We start from the raw sequence: 18,415 nt of genomic DNA on the forward strand, positions 1-18,415 counted from the left end.
ACTTATGTTTTAAATTGACAAATATGAATGGTTTTTGTTACTTAGTTGCTTATAAACGACAAAAAGTATCTTGGAGAAATACAAACAAAAGTTTCTAATTGACAAACGTACCTTTGGACTAGCGTTGCAAACACACAGTGTACAACTATCGAAATTGTGATCCCTAAAGATGTTGAAAACGGTATCAGTTAGCAGGATGTTGAGTACCAATGAGCTGGCTTCGGGAGTTCGTAGAGTTGGCTGTGGAGTCGGCACAGGTTCCACTGAATTTAGGTTTTTATTGAGATATGAAGACGCGTTAGAATTGGCGGGCGAAGGAAGCTCATAAGGAGGCGGAGGTGGTCGGAAACCTATAAGAAAATTTAATTTTAGAGTAAAAGTAAATTGCAGAAAATATTATGAAGGTCGATTCGATCGAATCGAAATATTCTTACCTGGAGGATGTAGAGGACTAGGAGGAAAAATGCCTGCGTTTTGGTGCACGTTATTCGGTATAGAAGGCGTGGGTGTCCGATTTCTATTAACATTTAGGTTGCTGGTACTGCCATTATTGTTGTTATTCCCGCTACCACTGCCACTATTTGCATTCTGCTGTTGATGGTGCTTGCTGTTCTCCATATGCTGCACCCACGATGGTTTGTACACGCAATTCCCAGGAATTGGCTGCGCCTGGCTGGGTAAGTTGGTCAGCGGAGCATACTTGCTGCTCCCCACCATCTTGCAGATCGTCGGAGGTTTGAACACGAAGCTCCAATCTTCTAAAAACGTCGAAACTAACGACAATATTGAGGAACCGTCGCGGCTCTTTATTAAAGAAACTAACCTATATTCTCCTCCTGTGGACTGCCCATCATAGGGTAAATGTCCTGCTTTATCCGGGTTATAGAGAGATCCGGATAGTCTTGTTGGCCGATGTCTAAAGGGCCGCAAGGAGATGCGATGGGATTATGTTCCAGACTAGGCGGCGTGGGAAACATTTTGCTTAGTTCCGGAGGCATCCCTACATTGGGACAACCACCCAGGTTGGTTTGGCCGTGTCCAGAGAGCCGCTTAGCAGGCATTGGATCGTCGTGCGGTAAATTAGTGGGGGCTCCAGCTGAACTTGGTGGTGTTTGGATTTGGATCTGCGGAAAGCACTACGATAAGGAGAGACGTGTGAAAATGAAGAATGATGAAGCGGCAAAGACAATGCGATTATACATAAACGACAATCTAAAAATTCATAATGCAAAAAAACTGCATTTTAAGCCCGAAAGTCGTAAAAACATCAACTAATTTTTTAGTATTTATTTCACATAGTTCTTTTCGGACTTAAGTGCAAACAATTCAATTAACTCAAACAACTTACCGCTTCGTCACTGCTCGTATAATCAGAATTGTCGAAAATCTGATTCAAATCGTCGTAAGACGGCTGCAGTCCCTCAATGGTAAGCAAATTGTCCTTCTTGTCTTTGGGCTCCTCCTTAATAGGCGGTGTCCGCGTAAAACCGTCAATTTTGCAGTTAGTGGGGTTGTTTCCATCCTCCTCGAATTCATAAGGATCGCCCGGTCGTTTTACGCCGTGAGGCTGCGGATTTGTTCGCATCGACTCCAACTCAGTCTAATTTACAAACTTCAGAAAAAATCTAAAAAACTGATCAACTCACCATCACTACTTCCTGTTTTATATCCAGCTTAATGGTATTCGCACTAGTAATATCGTTGCTCTGACTGATACCGTTGTGTTGGTACATTGAATAGAGATCAGTTTTCTTGTTAAACTTGTTTTCTTTACCATCCGGCTTAAACCTCTTCACTGGATGGTTGAACCACGCGTCCTGAGTCGAGTAGTCATAAAGCATGTCCAAGGTGTGTTCCTCTTCTCCCATGGCAACTTCATATTCTACTTTAAATTTCATTACAATAAAATGATAAAGAAAACTAGGTTAACCATACCTTTACTCGATAGCACAGGTCGTTTTAGTGCCACGAAGCCTCCATTGGACTTTTCGGAAACCTCAGCTGTCCGCCTGTCACCGGATTTAATTTCGGGCTCGCTTTTCACGCCTCCAGGGCTCATTGCTGGACTTTCCACACTTTTAGGTGGTAATCGCACGCTGTCAGGAGGAGTGTGCGATTTGTCAACACCGAGGGATGGAGACTGATCGGATATAGGAGGGTTTGGTGAGAGAGTGGGCATCGTTGCATCTGCAGGAGGCACCTGAAATTAGAAAAAAAAAACTATAAAACAACCATTTGCACCAGCATAGGCTTAAGAGCTGATAAATATACCAATGAAGCATGATATTTACTAGTAACTCTCAAACGAGAAAATCCATATGGTAACTCACCGATGCAGGTTGAGAATGCGGTCCCTGTAAAGGAGATGGAGCCACTGAAGCAGGACTGCCAACCGAATTAACGATCATGCTCTCCTGCGTCCTAGGGTAGGAAGGTGGGCCGCCTTGAGGCGTGTAAGACCCGCCCAAATTTGATCTGAAATTGATACGTTTCTATAAAAACTGCTTTAACTTTAACTTGAATTAGGTGCAACATGTTACGATGTCACTGAACCATTAGTTGTGTGGTGCCTTTCCCCCCCGAGATTTAGTAGAAATGCCGGCGTCAACTAGGCAACAGTATCAACTCTTCCAATTCACATGAATTATGAAATATTAGAGATGTACCCCAAAGCCATTATAAGCCACAATACAATCACACCACATATTATTAGACTGCTTTCCTTCTCTATTATGAAATTTCCCGTACCAAAGTGATTTTGCTCAATGTTTGCATTATGAAAAGCGGTAGAAAAGCTTCAGAATAATGACGTCTGAAGGGTTTCTTCCGCCGAGAGAAATCAAAGCCAAAACCCCCAGAAAAACAAGACAGTAGCACATTCCTCAGCGGCAGCAGCAACAGCAGCAGAGGCTTCTTGACCAACCTTGACTCTGAATTTTGAGCCTGCAAAACCGGAGGCCTGCTTTGAGGCGTGGGAGGTCGGCCAGAGTCCACTTTAGGCGTGGGAGATCTCCTGTGAAAAGGAACGCGGTTTTTGGACGGTTTTTGGGGCCTCGACGTCAGAGGATTCTGGCCCAAGAGTGACATCGAGTGACACCACTTCGTGGCACTGGATGAAGAGAGGTATTTCCTAGGCCTGCGTCAATTAAAATTAATACCAAAATACTCAATTTCACTACTAGCGCTAAATGAAACTACTTACTTCACACAGGTACAATTAGCTTTCCTAGCAGGGTCCGCAAAGTCCCAGTTTCCCTCCTCCTTGTTGCCTTTCTCGGCTGGGTAACAAAGACACTGTTGCCAGGTACGCTCGGGCAGGATTTGGGCAGCTGTGGTGTCTCGAGACATGCTATTAATGTGCTCGACTGAGACAGTGTGAGGGCCCAATTGGGGCACTCGGCTGTTAATTTGGACATTGGGAGACGCCGGGGGAGTTGGGAGTGGTACGCGCAAACAAGGTTCGGTTGAGGGTTTGGTTGGTCTATCAGCGGCAGTAGTGGCGCTAGGTCCATTAGATACGCCGCTTAAAATTTGATTCCCGTTATCATCCAAGTCGGTCACCATCACGTAACATGAAGGATATCTAAAAAAATAAGGTATTAAGACAAATGTCAAGTTTAGAAGACGCAATAAGAAGACCTAGAATATTCTACAACATTTTCTTTAATTTTTTTCATCCGAACATCAAAGACATTGTTTCCCTCATACTTCATATTATTTCGAAGCTTTTTTCAAAAGGTTTCCACGTCTTACAAAAAACACAATGACGTTTCTAAAGCAACAATCTTTGTCTGACGTCCAAATGAATAGCGTAACCGATGCAAATTTAAAACGTCAACTTTTTTTCGTAGCAAGCGGAAATCAACTTCAAATTGAAACTTTTACAAGTCAATCAGTTGGGGGCGTTCAACTGTTACGTCCATCCTTCTATGCCGACTAAAAACATATCGATTCCCTCTTTCCTGCATCATCGTTTTTGTCCCCCATTTATAAAACAAATAAGAATACAGTAATTCTGACTTTAAAATCTACTTTTTAATCCTTAAATATCGTGAGAATTTTTTAATGGCCTTAATATTCTATTTTCTTCTGTAGTTATCCTAATTATCTTGTGTTATTACAAGCACCTCAATAAGCATCGCAATATCAATATGGAAAGACGAAATCAAACCAAAATATGTACCTCATTTTGGCGCCACCCACCACAACCTCCACCACACTGCTGTCGGTGAGAGAGGAACTCTTGTCCAAGGGATAAAAATGGCTCCAGTCGTCAAGAAATTTGGCAGTGGACTCTGGCGACCTTGAGCTTTGGCCTGTCAACGTACCGGCCAGTCCGAAGGGGGCCAAAATCACTAGAAATTCAAATATTTTTATAATGAGGTCTTTATGGGATTACCAGCAAAGTTCACATCAATTTCTCAACACGAAACGTTAGTCAGAAGTAATTAACAATGGCAATATTTCCGTTTTATTGTTGAAACGATTTGCCTTCTACGTAGAGTTAATGAAGACAATCAATTACGGTTAATTGGCCTATTTTAACTGATTTTTCATTGCGATATTAGCAAGATCTACAGTTTGAGTTCGATTAATGTCGTGTGAAAATTGTACACATACTCACCTTTGATCCCTCCAGTATTGGCTTGCGCCTCCTGCATATGCCACCTGGTAAGCCTGCGCACAGGAGGGTGCTGTCTTACATCCACACTTGCGCACACCGAACTTTCGCCGTGAACGAAAAAGGCGAAGGAAAACGACAGGTGGCTAGCCGTAGGAGGAGGTATAGTATAGGGCTCTTTGTCCACGTTTTCCGCGTCTGAAGGATCGAAACGAGGAGCGGGGTAGTCGTAGGGGTGGACAAACCATTTACCCAGTCGGATGAAATCCCTGAACAAAAAATCTGTGAGATCAGACACAATTTCAATGCATTTAATCGTACCTGGATAGTAAACATCTTTCAATTAAATTGTGAAGAGCCTTGAATAACAGGGATCTACACTCGTAAGACAGGCCACTCTCCCAAGAGCCTTGTTCACAATCTGAAATAAACGAACTATTAGAACCTGCAGTCTACCGCATTAACCTTTAAAAGCTGGGCCAGGTCCCTCATTACGTTTAATCGAGCTCCTTTCTAGTCCCTAATGAATTTTATGTTTTCGGGACTTTACATCAAAGGATGTCCCTTCTGATAAGCTGATTACCCCCGAAAAAGCGGCATTGCCCAAATGGAAAACGGCCACTTCAGGTTAAATGAATGGGAGATTTTGCCCGAGTTAAACTGGTGAAGGAAAAACAAATTGCTGGTTTTAGATAGTGGCAATACACACAAATAATTCCGAGTGATTTTGTACGCAAAAAATTTTGGATAAGAAGCAGGAGAAGAAATAACCAACAATATCTTTTTTGACAATATGGTGAAGGAAATAGTGTGCCTTAATGATTAAGGCTACTAATATCCATTAAAAGTACTAAGTGTGGCGAAACTGTGGTTACCCGACTACAGGAAAAACCTCTAAGCAATTACTATGAAGTGAATAAATTTATTTTTTAAATTTAACTGGTTGTTAAAATGCCGCCTATTAAAGGTGGAATTTAAGGGTGGTTTTGAAACCCTCCGGAAATCGTATTCAAAGCCGTTTCCACCCGCCCTGCAAAATTGTGCGTCGGCCTTGGACGGTCGGATTTTGCGCTGCGCTTTCTGCTTTTTAGTAGATCAGTGGGTCAACTGACTTGTGCCGACTCATGGCTTTAATAGCCTAATGGCAATAAAGCGAAGAACCTTCAGACACTACTATTTCAATAATCTTATTAATCAGTAGATTTAATAGCGAATTCACTCAACCCGTGTCTTTTTGATCTTCGTTGTCGCAAGATAATCCGGCAAATAGGACCATTGAGACCCTCCAAAAACAATAAAATCTACTATCGGGGATCAATTCACTTAAATGAACAATTCGTAAAATAGCTATGATCCAATAGGGTCATACATAACAGTTCCAATGTTTACAAACAAACGTGGATAGCAATTTTTATACAACGCACGAGCCTGGAATTTGCACACAATTACGGTCCACACATGAGTAACGTCTATATACTAAAATTATAATCTAAAAATATCTGATGTAACCACCAGGAGGCATGCTATGTTGTTATGTGCCATTTTGTAGCTGCGATCTCCCGGTCTGTTTCTTGCTCAAATGGCGAATGCTAATGTGAGACCTGGCCAATGATTGGTAGGTGTCGAAAAAACTATTCAGCTAAAAAAGAATTCCTTTGAAGAACCACTGCTTCGGCTATATTTTGCTTGATTCATTGAAAAAGCGCTGTGGGTGTTCGAGACGTTTGATTCTACTGTCCTCGAAACGATTCCTCCCATTTAATGCAGAATAATCTTGTAAATAATCCTTTGTCTCTTCTAGGTCTAGTGAGTAAAATAGGACCAAATTCGGAAGCAGTTTCAACCAAAACGAGGTTATTCACGTCGGTAACTAGGTCAGTACTGGATACACACCTCGTTATCCTCGACGTAAGTTATTAAACAATAAACGACGTAGGTCTGTTTAATTAATATCACTTATTTCAACCTTTCCCCGGAACAATGGCATTGTTTGTTTCACAATAAATCGTAAATATTAACACAATGATTAAATCCCACATTAAAAACTGCTCAAATTCGGCCCCTCGAAATTTTACTGCAATGCCTTAAGAAAATCAAAATCTGGCAATGTCGCCGCATTTCGAGCGGTGTTGATCCGTTCTGAAAAGGAGCGCGATCCCAATGATATGTGGCATCTATGCAGAGGGGCGGGGAATGGCTAGCGAAACCGGCGACCGGCATTTGGTATTCAGATATCTAAACGGGCCTACAATGCAGGCCTGCAGGCCGCACTGCGCTCCTAACACAACCATAATATTTCCGCTTTTGTCAGGTATTTGCCTTATCTGCATTGCGTAATTCTAATTATTGTCAATCGGTCGTGGGTGCTCACCGCACTTAATCAATTCCGGCGCTAATCAGGCGTCACTGGAAATCGGCGCGCGAGGCGGCAGCGTCGCCTATCAGCCATACCCCAGATGATTGTTTTTGTGAAAAGTTAAATCGTAAATGGCCGCATAAATAAATGCAAAACGAGTTCGAAATTTTGAAGTGTAACAACGTTTGTTTAAATGTTGTCGTCTAGCTCTTACCTTGGGCTTTTGTTGTGACGACAAATCGAGGAACGAGCGCCTACGCGGTGCGTCGCGTAAAATTGTCGTGGGGAAACCTGCGATCAGTTTACTTAATCTGATACTTGTTTGTGAAGTGAGCAATCGCCACAATTTAGCGGTTACTTTAGCTTTTGGATTCCCGGCAAATTCCGTTGAGACAACTACTCGCTTTTCTAGCTCGAAAAAATAGTGTTTTTGGCCTTGACTTTCGAATTTTTCATCTGTCAGTCAAATTTGCATAATATACATATTCTACATCTGCGAACAATATTTACAACACTGTAACAGACTGCAGGTGCCGACCTTGAAATTGACAGATCAACATAACCCGAGTTTTAGTAGTTATGACCTCGCTAACGATCAAGTTAACCAGATTTTTTTCGATAGATTTTCAATGCTGCTTCTTTAATGAATACCCGCAGAATCCCAGAAAATCATGGAAATATTGAGAAAAATGTTTGGAAATTTCCAAAAAAGCCAACATTAAAGCAAATACCAGTACCCAATACGCTACGTACTTAGTTTGTCTAACCTTAATAAATTACTGAATTAATGCATTCTATTTTCGACTCTTCACCGTATAGTTTTAGATTTTCCACTTTAAAGCAGTGCTATTTATAACACTCAAGTTTCGAAATGTCATGAGCATCGTACACTTTGAAATCGGAAGGAGACGGGCGAATATTAACACCAAATTAATAACCATTAATTGATAGAATTAATTACATCAAAAAATTGCCAAACATAAAGAGCAAATCGTCCTGTTATAACTTTTAGACTAAATTTGGAATATATCCCAGTTAATATTGAAAGCTTATAATCATGGTAATAATCACGAATAATTGAATAAATTGGCTTACGTAACTCTGCAAATGAAAATCATTAGCCCGTAACCAGCATCGGTTCCAAAACCATAAAAATTCAACCCCCAAACTACTCAAACCCAGCCACCTTAAAATCCTAGTTTCCATGACAACGGCAATAGTTTTTAAGCGACGTTGCCAAGCCGACTTTTTTCCTCACATTCTGACATCGCCTAACGAGAAAAATCATTTTCAGATACCTACTTTACTGCAACTGCCATATTTTTATATCGTGATTAAATCAATTTCGATGTCAACTTAAAAGTAAAACAAAAGACGCGATTCTCAAAGGAAAAAGTGACTTTCGAGGATGTTTGCTTGAACTTCGCGGTTAAGTCGCAGAGTATTATGAATAATTTTTGAGGGGGTGGCTGAAATGTGGCAACATGGGTAACGGAGGAGCGCACCGGAACAGTGGGAACAGGGTAGGGGGGCGTAACGTCAAGGCGCGCGTCCCGTGACCTTTAAACGCGATACAGAAGCACGTGGGCGTCGATGGGGGTGGACGGGGCGCCTCTATCGCCCCAACGATCGCACTTTGCACCTCGTACACTAAACGCTCGTTCGATGAGCGGGGGCTGATAATGTTAACCTTTATTAAGAGCCCCTGGAAATTCGTAATTCAATGAACGTCACGGATAAACTATAATTTATTCCATTAGTTATAGACGATGATTTCTTTTAAAAAAATTATTAAAATTTGAAGCATCATGATATATCCATTCTGCTTTGGATGTGGCGGCAACGTCGCCATCTGAGATTGGCGTACGCCTCCAGAGCCAACAACTGTGCCTCATGCTTGGCGAAAAGGTGGACAAGCCAAACAATACAAAACGGAGGGGGAGAGACGAGTAATGTACGTCACTGTGACGTAACGTGACGTCAGAGTGCAGCCACGAGCCGCCGAGCAATGCGGATTTCGGGTATCTACAGAAACTAATAGATAAAGAAGGCTTTGCATTTAATTGGGTAATTAAAATCTCGTTATAAAGTATCAGAAGATGCCAAGAAAATAAGCGACTTGGGACCGATTGAGCTAGGTCATGGCGGGAGCCAAATGCGAATTGATGGAATTTGGCTATGTTCATAAAGCAGCGGTTTTTAGTTTTGTGCCAGAAGTACCGACCAAAGCAAGGCCAATAAAAATTATACGATGAATAGTAACAACTCATTAGTATGAGAAAAGTTTTAATCATTGTCATTGCAAAAACAACATTTTTTATTTTGCATGCTATTTTGGTCAAGGTCGTCGATTGTATCGATCTAATCAAAGTCAAACGGTATGGCAACGCCGTTGAAAGGATAAATAAACAATGTTGCCGCGTTTGAATTGACATTGGGAATTCAAAAATTAATGCCGCACTCGGTGGGCAAAGCATAAACATTAAAAAAAAAACGAGTAATTCTTTCCCTGGATCTTCCTATTTCCGAACTCCCTCAAATATTAAACTCTAAGTAAAACCAGAAATACGTACTTGCAGAATTCTATACCTATGAAGAATCGCAAATGTCTCTGCTCAATATCTCTCAAATTTTCTGGACGAGTTCAAAATTATGTGAAAAAAACCTTGAAAATCTAGTCCCAAATAACCTTCATACTTAGCACATTCTCTACTCATTTTCCCAGTGCAGTCTTCCATCCTTTTCCACTTTCCAGCCATGCTTATAAGCTCTTTATCCGGTTTATTTGAGACGTAACTTTTGCACTTCTTAATCGAGTAGAGCAGAGGTGGTGTTGCCAGGGGTGGACAGGAAAATGAGCTTCTAGAGGACGTTGTCATGGAGACTTTAAACGAATATTGTGGAAACACATTTTCCGGATTAAAAGGGTTTGAGACGGTGGCGCAAAAGAGCTTCCCGTTTTTGTTCTTCGGTCTGGATGGTGATATCAAAAGTTTTCGGTTTATTTCGAGAAGTTGATGGAACGAATCAATTCTCCTAAGTGATCGAGAAAACCATCAACTTAATCAGAAATATGTAAATGTAATTAGCGTCCCGACGCGAATTAATTTAATTAGGGGGAAGCGACGCCGGAAGCGACGCTCGAATTGGAAATTTGCGGCCAAATTGCGTCGCTCGGCCCGTTTGGCCGCCCCCGGCGACCCGTGGAAACCGTCCCGGAAATCTCGTTTTTGAAAAGCCATTTGCCTGTAGCTTCCCGCCTCCAATCCCTCCAGTTTGCCGGGGAAAAGTGAATAAGGGAACAGCTGGGGAATTAATTTTTAAACCAGTCGTTTAACTTTTATTTAAGTAGAATGGTAAATCGTGCGATATATAATTAATTGCAAAGTCAATGTCAGTTTTTCATTAACGCTTGTTTATAAGTGTTTCTTTGCCTGCAACACATTTAAAGTATCTCAAAAGGAACCAAAACCGCCTATATTTAATTATCATGAAAAAGCTAGAAATACCGGAATGTATTAGGTGTACAACTTTGCTTCCGCCGTTTTTGAATAGATGTATGTAGCGGTAAGTAATGATCGAAATAAATAACCCCATGTGGGCATGCAGGAGCCTTGGGCACCTGTTAACATAACCTCATAAAAATATTAGTCTATTTGTGTCTTCATCATAAAGTTATTCGCAATTGAAAATGTCAGTGTACGAGCCAAATTCTCGTCATTTGCGGGAGGTTTTACTTTTCTGCTTCAATATGAAGAAATCTGCTGCTGAGGCTCATCGAATGCTCTCAGATACTTATGGGGAAGCCACTATTAGTGAAAGGACATGTCGTGAGTGGTTTCAGCGCTTCAAGAACGGTGATTTTCACGTCGAAGACCAACATAGCGGTGGAAGAAAGAAGGTTTTCCAAGATGCGAACTTGGAAGCATTACTTGACGAAGACTCGTGTCAAAGTCAACAAGAATTGGCACAATCATTGGGAGTGACTCAACAAACAATCTCAAAACGCCTCAAAGACATGGGAATGATTCAGAAGCAAGGATATTGGGTGCCGTACGAGTTGAAACCAAGAGATATTGACAGGCGTCTGTTCGCTTGTGAACAGTTGCTTGCAAGGCAAAGACGGAAGGGATTTCTGCATCGTATTGTGACTGGGGACGAGAAATGGGTTCATTACGATAATCCCAAACGCAAAAAGACTTGGGGATATCCCGGCCATGCTTCCACGTCGACGGCCAAACCGTCTATTCATGGTTCCAAAATCATGCTCTGTATTTGGTGGGATCAACTCGGCGTAATATATTATGAGCTGTTACAACCAACTGAAACAATCACAGGTGCTCTTTATCGAACCCAATTAATGCGTTTGAGCCGAGCATTGAAAAAGAAACGGCTGCAATACAACGAGAGACATGATAAAGTGATTTTGCAGCACGATAATGCTCGACCCCATGTTGCGCAAGTGGTCAAGAAATACTTGGAAACATTGAAATGGGAAGTCCTACCCCACCCGCCATATTCTCCTGACCTAGCTCCTTCTGATTATCACTTGTTTCGATCCATGGCACATGGGCTAGCTGACCAACACTTCCGGTCTTATGAAGAAGTAAGAAATTGGATAGAATCGTGGATCGCTTCAAAAGATGTCCAATTTTTTCAACACGGGATTCGTATGCTGCCCGAAAGATGGGAGAAAGTAGTGGCCAGCGATGGACAATACTTTGGATCCTAAAGGTATAATTAGTTTTTTACAATAAAATCGCGAAATTCGGAAAAAAAACGGCGGAAGCAAAGTTGTACACCTAATACATACAGGCGACTCTGGACTAAATGGTGAATGACCCCCTGAAGAGACGCAACAAACATGCAACCACAAGAAAGAACATACGGATTTTTTTCAGTTTCATTATTTACCACAAAAATGCGCGATTTTGCATTTTTTTAATTGGCCCTGCACGCTACAACCCCGACAGCGATTGCAGGAATTTTATTAACTACGCTGTATAATTTTGATTATGATCATCTGCAGAAAAAAGCGACACAATCAAAGACTTTCTGCCCTCTCTTCTACCCACTTTCGACAGAGATATTTCCTGCGTTTGTTCTTGAGCCACCCTGTACGCAAATAAATCAGTGTTATTTCTTCACCGTCCCGAAATCCGGCAACGTCGGTTGCGAAAGCATACCACCGCGGTGCATGCCACACTATACCAGTTCGGTTGAATGTTGATGGTTACTTTACGTCCTGTTATCGGTGGACTACCTGTTTTACATTCTTTTCTTTTGTATGCACGACCGTGGAGGAGACACGAGCTATTGGACATCTCTCGTTGCTCGTCCACCGGATTAGCAGGCACTCGCAAATATAATCCCAGGGAATTCATTGGTAGAACTTACTTGCTGAAGCAGTCACAGGAACCGTTTGTTACGTATCTAGGAGATAATAACCTTGAAGTAGGTCATGTATCGAGCAGTTGGAAAGTAAAAAGCTGCAATCGAGAAAGGGACGGACGTGCCTTCTGTTTGTTACTAAGAAAACGTCACGGTTCCCTAAAACTCAAACCCTTATACGAATTCCTCGATGTTTTAAATAGCTCGCCAGATTGAGTGCGGCAAATTGAAGTTTGTTGACCTATAAATAGTAGTACCGAAAAAAGCCGTTGAGAAGCAATTTAAGTAGTACAAAACCGTTTAAAGCGCGACGATGAGTGTAGTGGCGAGAAACGAAATCAGAAATCGTTGACCTCTCGGTACGTCAACGGTGATTTCCTTCTACACGGTGGCATAGAAACGGGTCGCGTATAGACCATCCACGGTACCCATCAACAAATGGGAGTTTTATCGACCGTTATGTAATACCCGACGAAATGATTCAGCGGTTTCGAGCGGCACAAAGAAGTTTAATTGCGATCGAGAAGATTATCCGCCAAGAGTTGTTGGTATTGGCACAATCATGGGCAGGTCTCATTCATGCCGAAGTAGCACGGGGTTTTTGGACCACCCTGTAGGTGGCGGTTTCGTAGAAGAAAAGAAAGAATCGGGTCTAGTCTAGTCCGTGTGAAACCGATCATTGCTCGAAAAGTAGTGATTGGCGGGCAGCGTTGTCAAATTTTAAAATATTCATATAGTCATTGAATTACGGTTGTGACACAGAAGCTATAGTAACGGGGTTGACGTTGACGGGAACAGTGACGTCCAAAACGTCAGAACGCGCGGTAGGGGTGAAAAAATAGAACGCCAGTAATTGGGAATTGTTAACTAAAAGTCAATAATTAGGAAACTGGGAACACTTCTGAAAAACAGGGGAGACGCCTATAAAGATGAAGTTTAAGGTTCCCCAATAAACTGAAATAGAACGTTTAGAACTCGAAGAGACAGAATAACATATATTGCGCATAAATTAATGATAGTTTAAATGTACAGGGTGGCCCAAAACCGTATGACACAAGAAGTCTACATTTTTTTAAGCGGCACACCCCCAATATCTCGTCAACGTATTAATTTGCGTTCTACGAGCGATCCCATCCAATTTCTAAAAAGCACGTCAACATTCCCAAAGAACTTTCCATTAGGGCCGTCTTAACGTGGCTCCCGTGGAGATTCGAATTTCCAGATTCGAGAATATGGCTTACTGAAGCCAAGCCGAGACAAAATTGGCGACATGCCGCAAAAGAAACCTCGTCACCTGGCAACAACGCGCCATCAAATGCATAATGAGTCGCACAGCGGGACAGATGTTCCCGACCGTTTTTATTTCAGACGAGGTGACTTGGTGTGTTGTGTTATTGACAAAGCGATTTAAAACTGCATTTCCCACGGCTTTCGCCCATCAACAAGCGCTAATCTTCCCGTCACCTCATTTTGAGTCACTTACCGCTCATGTTCAATTCCGGAGCCACCAGCTCGTTCAAGTCCGGCTCCTCCCCGTACCAAAAGATCCACAACTCCTTGGCGCTGGCCAGGCTCAAGGGGGGCGGCTGAGCAGGCGGGGGCGGTGGTTCGAAGGCGTCGGGGGGCGGCCGAGATGGACCTCCGGACACGCGCCGCCACACGCAAAGGATATCCGCAGCCAGACATCGCGCGTAACTGCGCAGCACCGGGTCGTCCAGGGGTTCGCCGGGAACTTGGTGGTGGGCTCCATGACCGGGACCATGACTACCCCCGCCCGGTTCCGACCACGTAAGCTTACGCCATTTTATTCCGGAGAGTTCGGTCTAAAATTAGATAAACAAACATTACATTCGGTTATAAATAGGTTGCGCATTAGAGGCAGCTGAGGGGAGCACCTGGGGTTCTCTTAGCTGACAAATTAACTAGGCTTAAGTGGCGTTGAAGATCTGCTTAGAATAAGGACGATGTCAGGGTGTGTTCGAGAGATTAAGATTAGGTGGGCCTACGCCGCTGGTGCTTGTTGCAATATTTCTTGTAGGTACCAGACACAAAATTGCATTCTGTCGTGTTCACGTCGCTGACCCACAAACGAACTTCTGTATTGTGCTAGATTTGCATCGGGCAAAATAACCGTAAACTAATATTATATTTAAATAAAGTTAGTTGCGGCAGAGCAATCACAAATATGCACAAGTGCTGATATAAACGATTAAAAAAAATTTCTCAATTATTCTTGAAACCCACATACCTCATAGATAATAAACGGATAACGTGTTTTTACGTTCTACTGCGCACCACATGCAATTACAACAACCGCTGATTTGTAGACTTCGCTTAGTCAAATTACACGCATGCGCAATTGCTTTACGCAAAGCATTTATGACTGAGGACTGTCAACCCTTCAGACTTCATTTCTATTATAGTTACATTGTTTATATAGGAAGTGAATATAAAAAAATGCGCAGTAGTTGGTGACCCGTAAACGTGGGGCGTTGATTGAGCCACTGCCATCAAACACCTAACTGACAAACTCATAACAGATACATCAACGCCCGCTTGGGGTCTTTTTCCATTAAAATCCTCTATCACTTCGCTTTATCTGATAAAGCGAATTCCAAATTAGCTGTGTCAAAGAGAACCACGAACCACATACACGCCACGTCATGAAGGCCACTGCATTTTTTACTTATTCCTATGTTCGGTTAGGTCAAGAATTGGGTTCTAAGAATGGGTGGGTGCAGGTTAATTGGGACCCAGAACGTGGCATTTGATAGACTTCATAGGGGATGTGACAAACCTAACGTGGGAGCTTTCAAATATCGGAAATTTATCGTCTTTTGAGAAGCTGCTAGTTTTCATCCGTTTATGAAAAATATTGAGCGAACTAGATATTAATAACGGATTTAACTTGAGGGAGAAACCTTCTTAGAGCCCTCTATAAGATTTTACGACGTTGTACTCGCACAGGGCTTTCCAATCTCATAATGCTGTATGTGCTGTTATAGATATACAGCTACATATTTAAGAGTTTACCGAATATATTGAAGTCTGAGGAATATTAATGGTAATGTTTAAGTTTGTTGGAGGCGCAATATATGTACAGTATGTAAGCAGTTGACGATACATCTCCTCGTGACGTCACACCAGCCTTGTTCCTTTCAATTAGGTGACCTTACATGTGTTACTTTGTCTTCTGCTCGATTTTCTATATGCGCACAACAAAGGAAAAGCGATCAATTTGTCATATGAAGCGTATTGTTTCGATTACACACACGAATGACATCAGGATTGTTTCAAGGTTTTCTGCAAAAACTAAAGTAGCCCTTCCTTCATATCTACACGGTGTTTTAAGGAGAACTTTCGTGACATTGAAATTATCAAAAAGCAGCCAAATTGACCGAGACTAGAGGACTAAGATTTTTAGTGTGTTTGATCCCAGATTTAACTCGTCATTTGGCGAACTTGAGACTAAAATTGACCCGTCCCACGTTGTTGCTGATCGCTCTGTAATCAGAAAAAACTGAAGCAAAGCTTTTGATGAATTTTTGAGCGGATCGAGGGAATTCCGACATCAAATTTTTGAAGACGACAAAACTGGTCAGTTTGTCGAAGACTGCTCTCGACGTCGGATAATGGGACGAAAACTACAAAAACAGGCTATCGAACCACCCGGCGCCCGTAGCACGTGCGATGACCCGCACTTGGCCGCGGTGCTGCCACATCGAATCAACTTGGTATAGATCAGTTCGCCATCAAACTCATTCAAGATCCCTAAATAATAAGCACATACACGCGACGACACCTTCAAATTGCAATCAATTAAGTCCGTCAACATTTTCCCCTCATCGACACAAATATTTTTAAATTATTTGCTAAACGACAAGCAAAACTATGGTCCGGACTGGCGGACAATAAACCCCCTTCAGTGGAAATTTTGTAAGAAATGTGGCACCGCCGCCCGGCCCCCGACCAATCAACAGGTTGGCGTCTGCCCGCGTCGCCATGGCAACGGGGGAGCGGGTTGCCAGTCTAATAACCGGTTTATGGGGCGAATCGCGGTTGCCGCATCGGGCAAGCCCATCATCAGCTGATCGACGATGACGGTCGTTATCAAGCCGCTCGATTTAAGATTGAGTGCGTGTGTGCGGGCCCTAACGGCGCGGAAATGGGTGTTAAGGTTCGGATTTAGTTGGTTTAGATAGGGCCGCTCGAAGGGAATTTCGGGCTCGCATTCTTTACCGGAATCGGGATTTTATCCGAAAATTTGCGGGGCGACTTTTACGAGGAAATTTTCATGAGTTTAGCCTTAAATCGGTCCTCAAACAAAACTGCCCGCAAATTGCAAAGCGAACTGCGATTTCACCGGAAAAATATATACAATACTGCGCCTCCCGGCTTTATCTATTCCACATCGCATTATTTGAATGATTTTTGTTTGTTTGAACAGCATCATGCAGCCTTATCGCCAAAACTTATCATTGAAAATGAATTGCACTAAACAGTAAAATCTATATTTACAAGGTTCGGTTTGGTTTCAAGTGAAAGCTCCGGAGAAAGCAATTATTATTGAATTTTAATCGAGGCTTTATAATTCAACATTGTCGATTCTCGTTTACACTCTGCATGACTAAACCGGCCTTGAATCTAATGCAACAACTCCGCTCATAATCCAGTGGGTTCGTCCGCTACATTTCAACATCCACAGCCCACCCATATTGCCTCAACAATTGTACAATATGCGACTTCGATGCATCACCGAAACCTGGTAGCTGCCCAGCATCAACCATCTTCAAAGATGTTAACTACAGGATAATGGGTGCGCAAACCAAACCTACAATCGTCATCATTGGCGGTACATTTATGAATGGCATGGGCAGGTCCTTTCATTCATTACTACTTCTTCGTTTCGATTTGATGTGGCGAGTGTTACCTCTATTGAATGACCCTCATAATGTAACTTTTCAAACGATGACTTGGCGTGCCGCGAAGTTTTTATTATACGACCGTGAGTGGGTCACGAAGTTGCTCTCGAAAGTTGGACAGTAGAAATGGCAGGGTTACGACTTCCCCATAAAAAACCTTGTGGATGGCTCATGGGGCCATTTCGCTGCTGGGTTTATAAGGGATGAGCGTTGGGGATATTAAAGTACCTGAAAAATTCTATGAGATTGCCATTTCCTAGTTGGTTTACTCGGTTATTCACGAGAGCATTGAAAGTAAGTCAGGTTACCTCCTACCTCCACGTCTACTTGGAAGTGATAGTTCCTAATTACTTGAAGAGAGGAAATTAAATAGAAAGGTCTCGAATCGTTAACGTTAATATTTTCATTTATATCATTTCCTGGTGATGCGTGCATATAATTAACGCACACAACACCGAATTGCACCTCCATGGAGATGACTCAAATTGGACTATTCGCAGGATTTTTTCATCGAGGCATAGTAATAACCTCAAGATGTGAAACTGAGAGAACCTCAACATGGCAACCTCAAAAACCTTGGGAGTATTATCTGAAGTATTCTGAGTGGAAAAAGATACTGATGCATATACCTGATGATGACATTGCCACCAGCAATCATACTGATTGACTCGTCAAATTTGACAGAATTTTAAAAGTGACAATTGAGCCTTAGGAGCAAACACAGGATGTTTTCAAAATATTGCTAAAAAATTAAGAGTAAGGGGTAGATGGTACATCCCGTACATCAAAATGAGACACACATTTTTAATAAAGGTCAGGTTTGGAGTCCTTGCGAGGAATTGCTATAGATAGCATATCGTCCTCCGTATCACCTTAAAATCCGGTTTTCAATTTAACTTTCACATCCTCAAGGCAGCTGAGCTGGCTCAATCCCGCTGCCACTGCATTTGCCGACGAGGTATTATGAGGAGTTTCTGAAGACGACAAAACAAGTCCCAAAATCACGCAAACACGTGAAACTAAGCATAAGCCGGTGCCAATCGTGCATCGTTCACAGCAGCTATACGAAGAATCGAGGCAGAATCTTGAGAGCGATTACTGAGCATCACACTCTTCCCAAAAACC

The 18,415-nt window shown here is 42.3% G+C and overlaps 1 protein-coding gene across 4 annotated transcripts in view; it reads right to left on the bottom strand.

Moving 5' to 3' along the window:
- Nucleotides 1–18,415, bottom strand: part of skd (mediator complex subunit skuld) — a 34,530-nt gene that overhangs the window by 7,734 nt on the left and 8,381 nt on the right. The window contains exons 2-14 of one of the 4 annotated variants that reach the window (XM_066396172.1): nt 13,852–14,191; nt 4,943–5,042; nt 4,625–4,890; nt 4,184–4,355; nt 3,203–3,583; nt 2,924–3,136; nt 2,331–2,475; nt 1,936–2,200; nt 1,647–1,882; nt 1,349–1,600; nt 824–1,124; nt 435–758; nt 112–350 (exon numbers count right to left, since the gene is read on the bottom strand). In XM_066396172.1, coding sequence (XP_066252269.1) covers nt 112–350; nt 435–758; nt 824–1,124; nt 1,349–1,600; nt 1,647–1,882; nt 1,936–2,200; nt 2,331–2,475; nt 2,924–3,136; nt 3,203–3,583; nt 4,184–4,355; nt 4,625–4,890; nt 4,943–5,042; nt 13,852–14,191 — 3,234 coding nt within the window. Of the gene's footprint in view, nt 1–111; nt 351–434; nt 774–823; nt 1,137–1,348; nt 1,601–1,646; nt 1,886–1,935; nt 2,201–2,330; nt 2,476–2,923; nt 3,137–3,202; nt 3,584–4,183; nt 4,356–4,624; nt 4,891–4,942; nt 5,043–13,851; nt 14,192–18,415 lie in introns of all 4 variants that reach the window. The other 3 variants (XM_066396164.1, XM_066396156.1, XM_066396148.1) reach the window with 3 other exon arrangements.

The sequence above is a fragment of the Euwallacea similis genome, chromosome 1 (assembly GCF_039881205.1).
Source record: "Euwallacea similis isolate ESF13 chromosome 1, ESF131.1, whole genome shotgun sequence".
In the NCBI taxonomy this organism is placed as follows: domain Eukaryota; kingdom Metazoa; phylum Arthropoda; class Insecta; order Coleoptera; family Curculionidae; genus Euwallacea; species Euwallacea similis.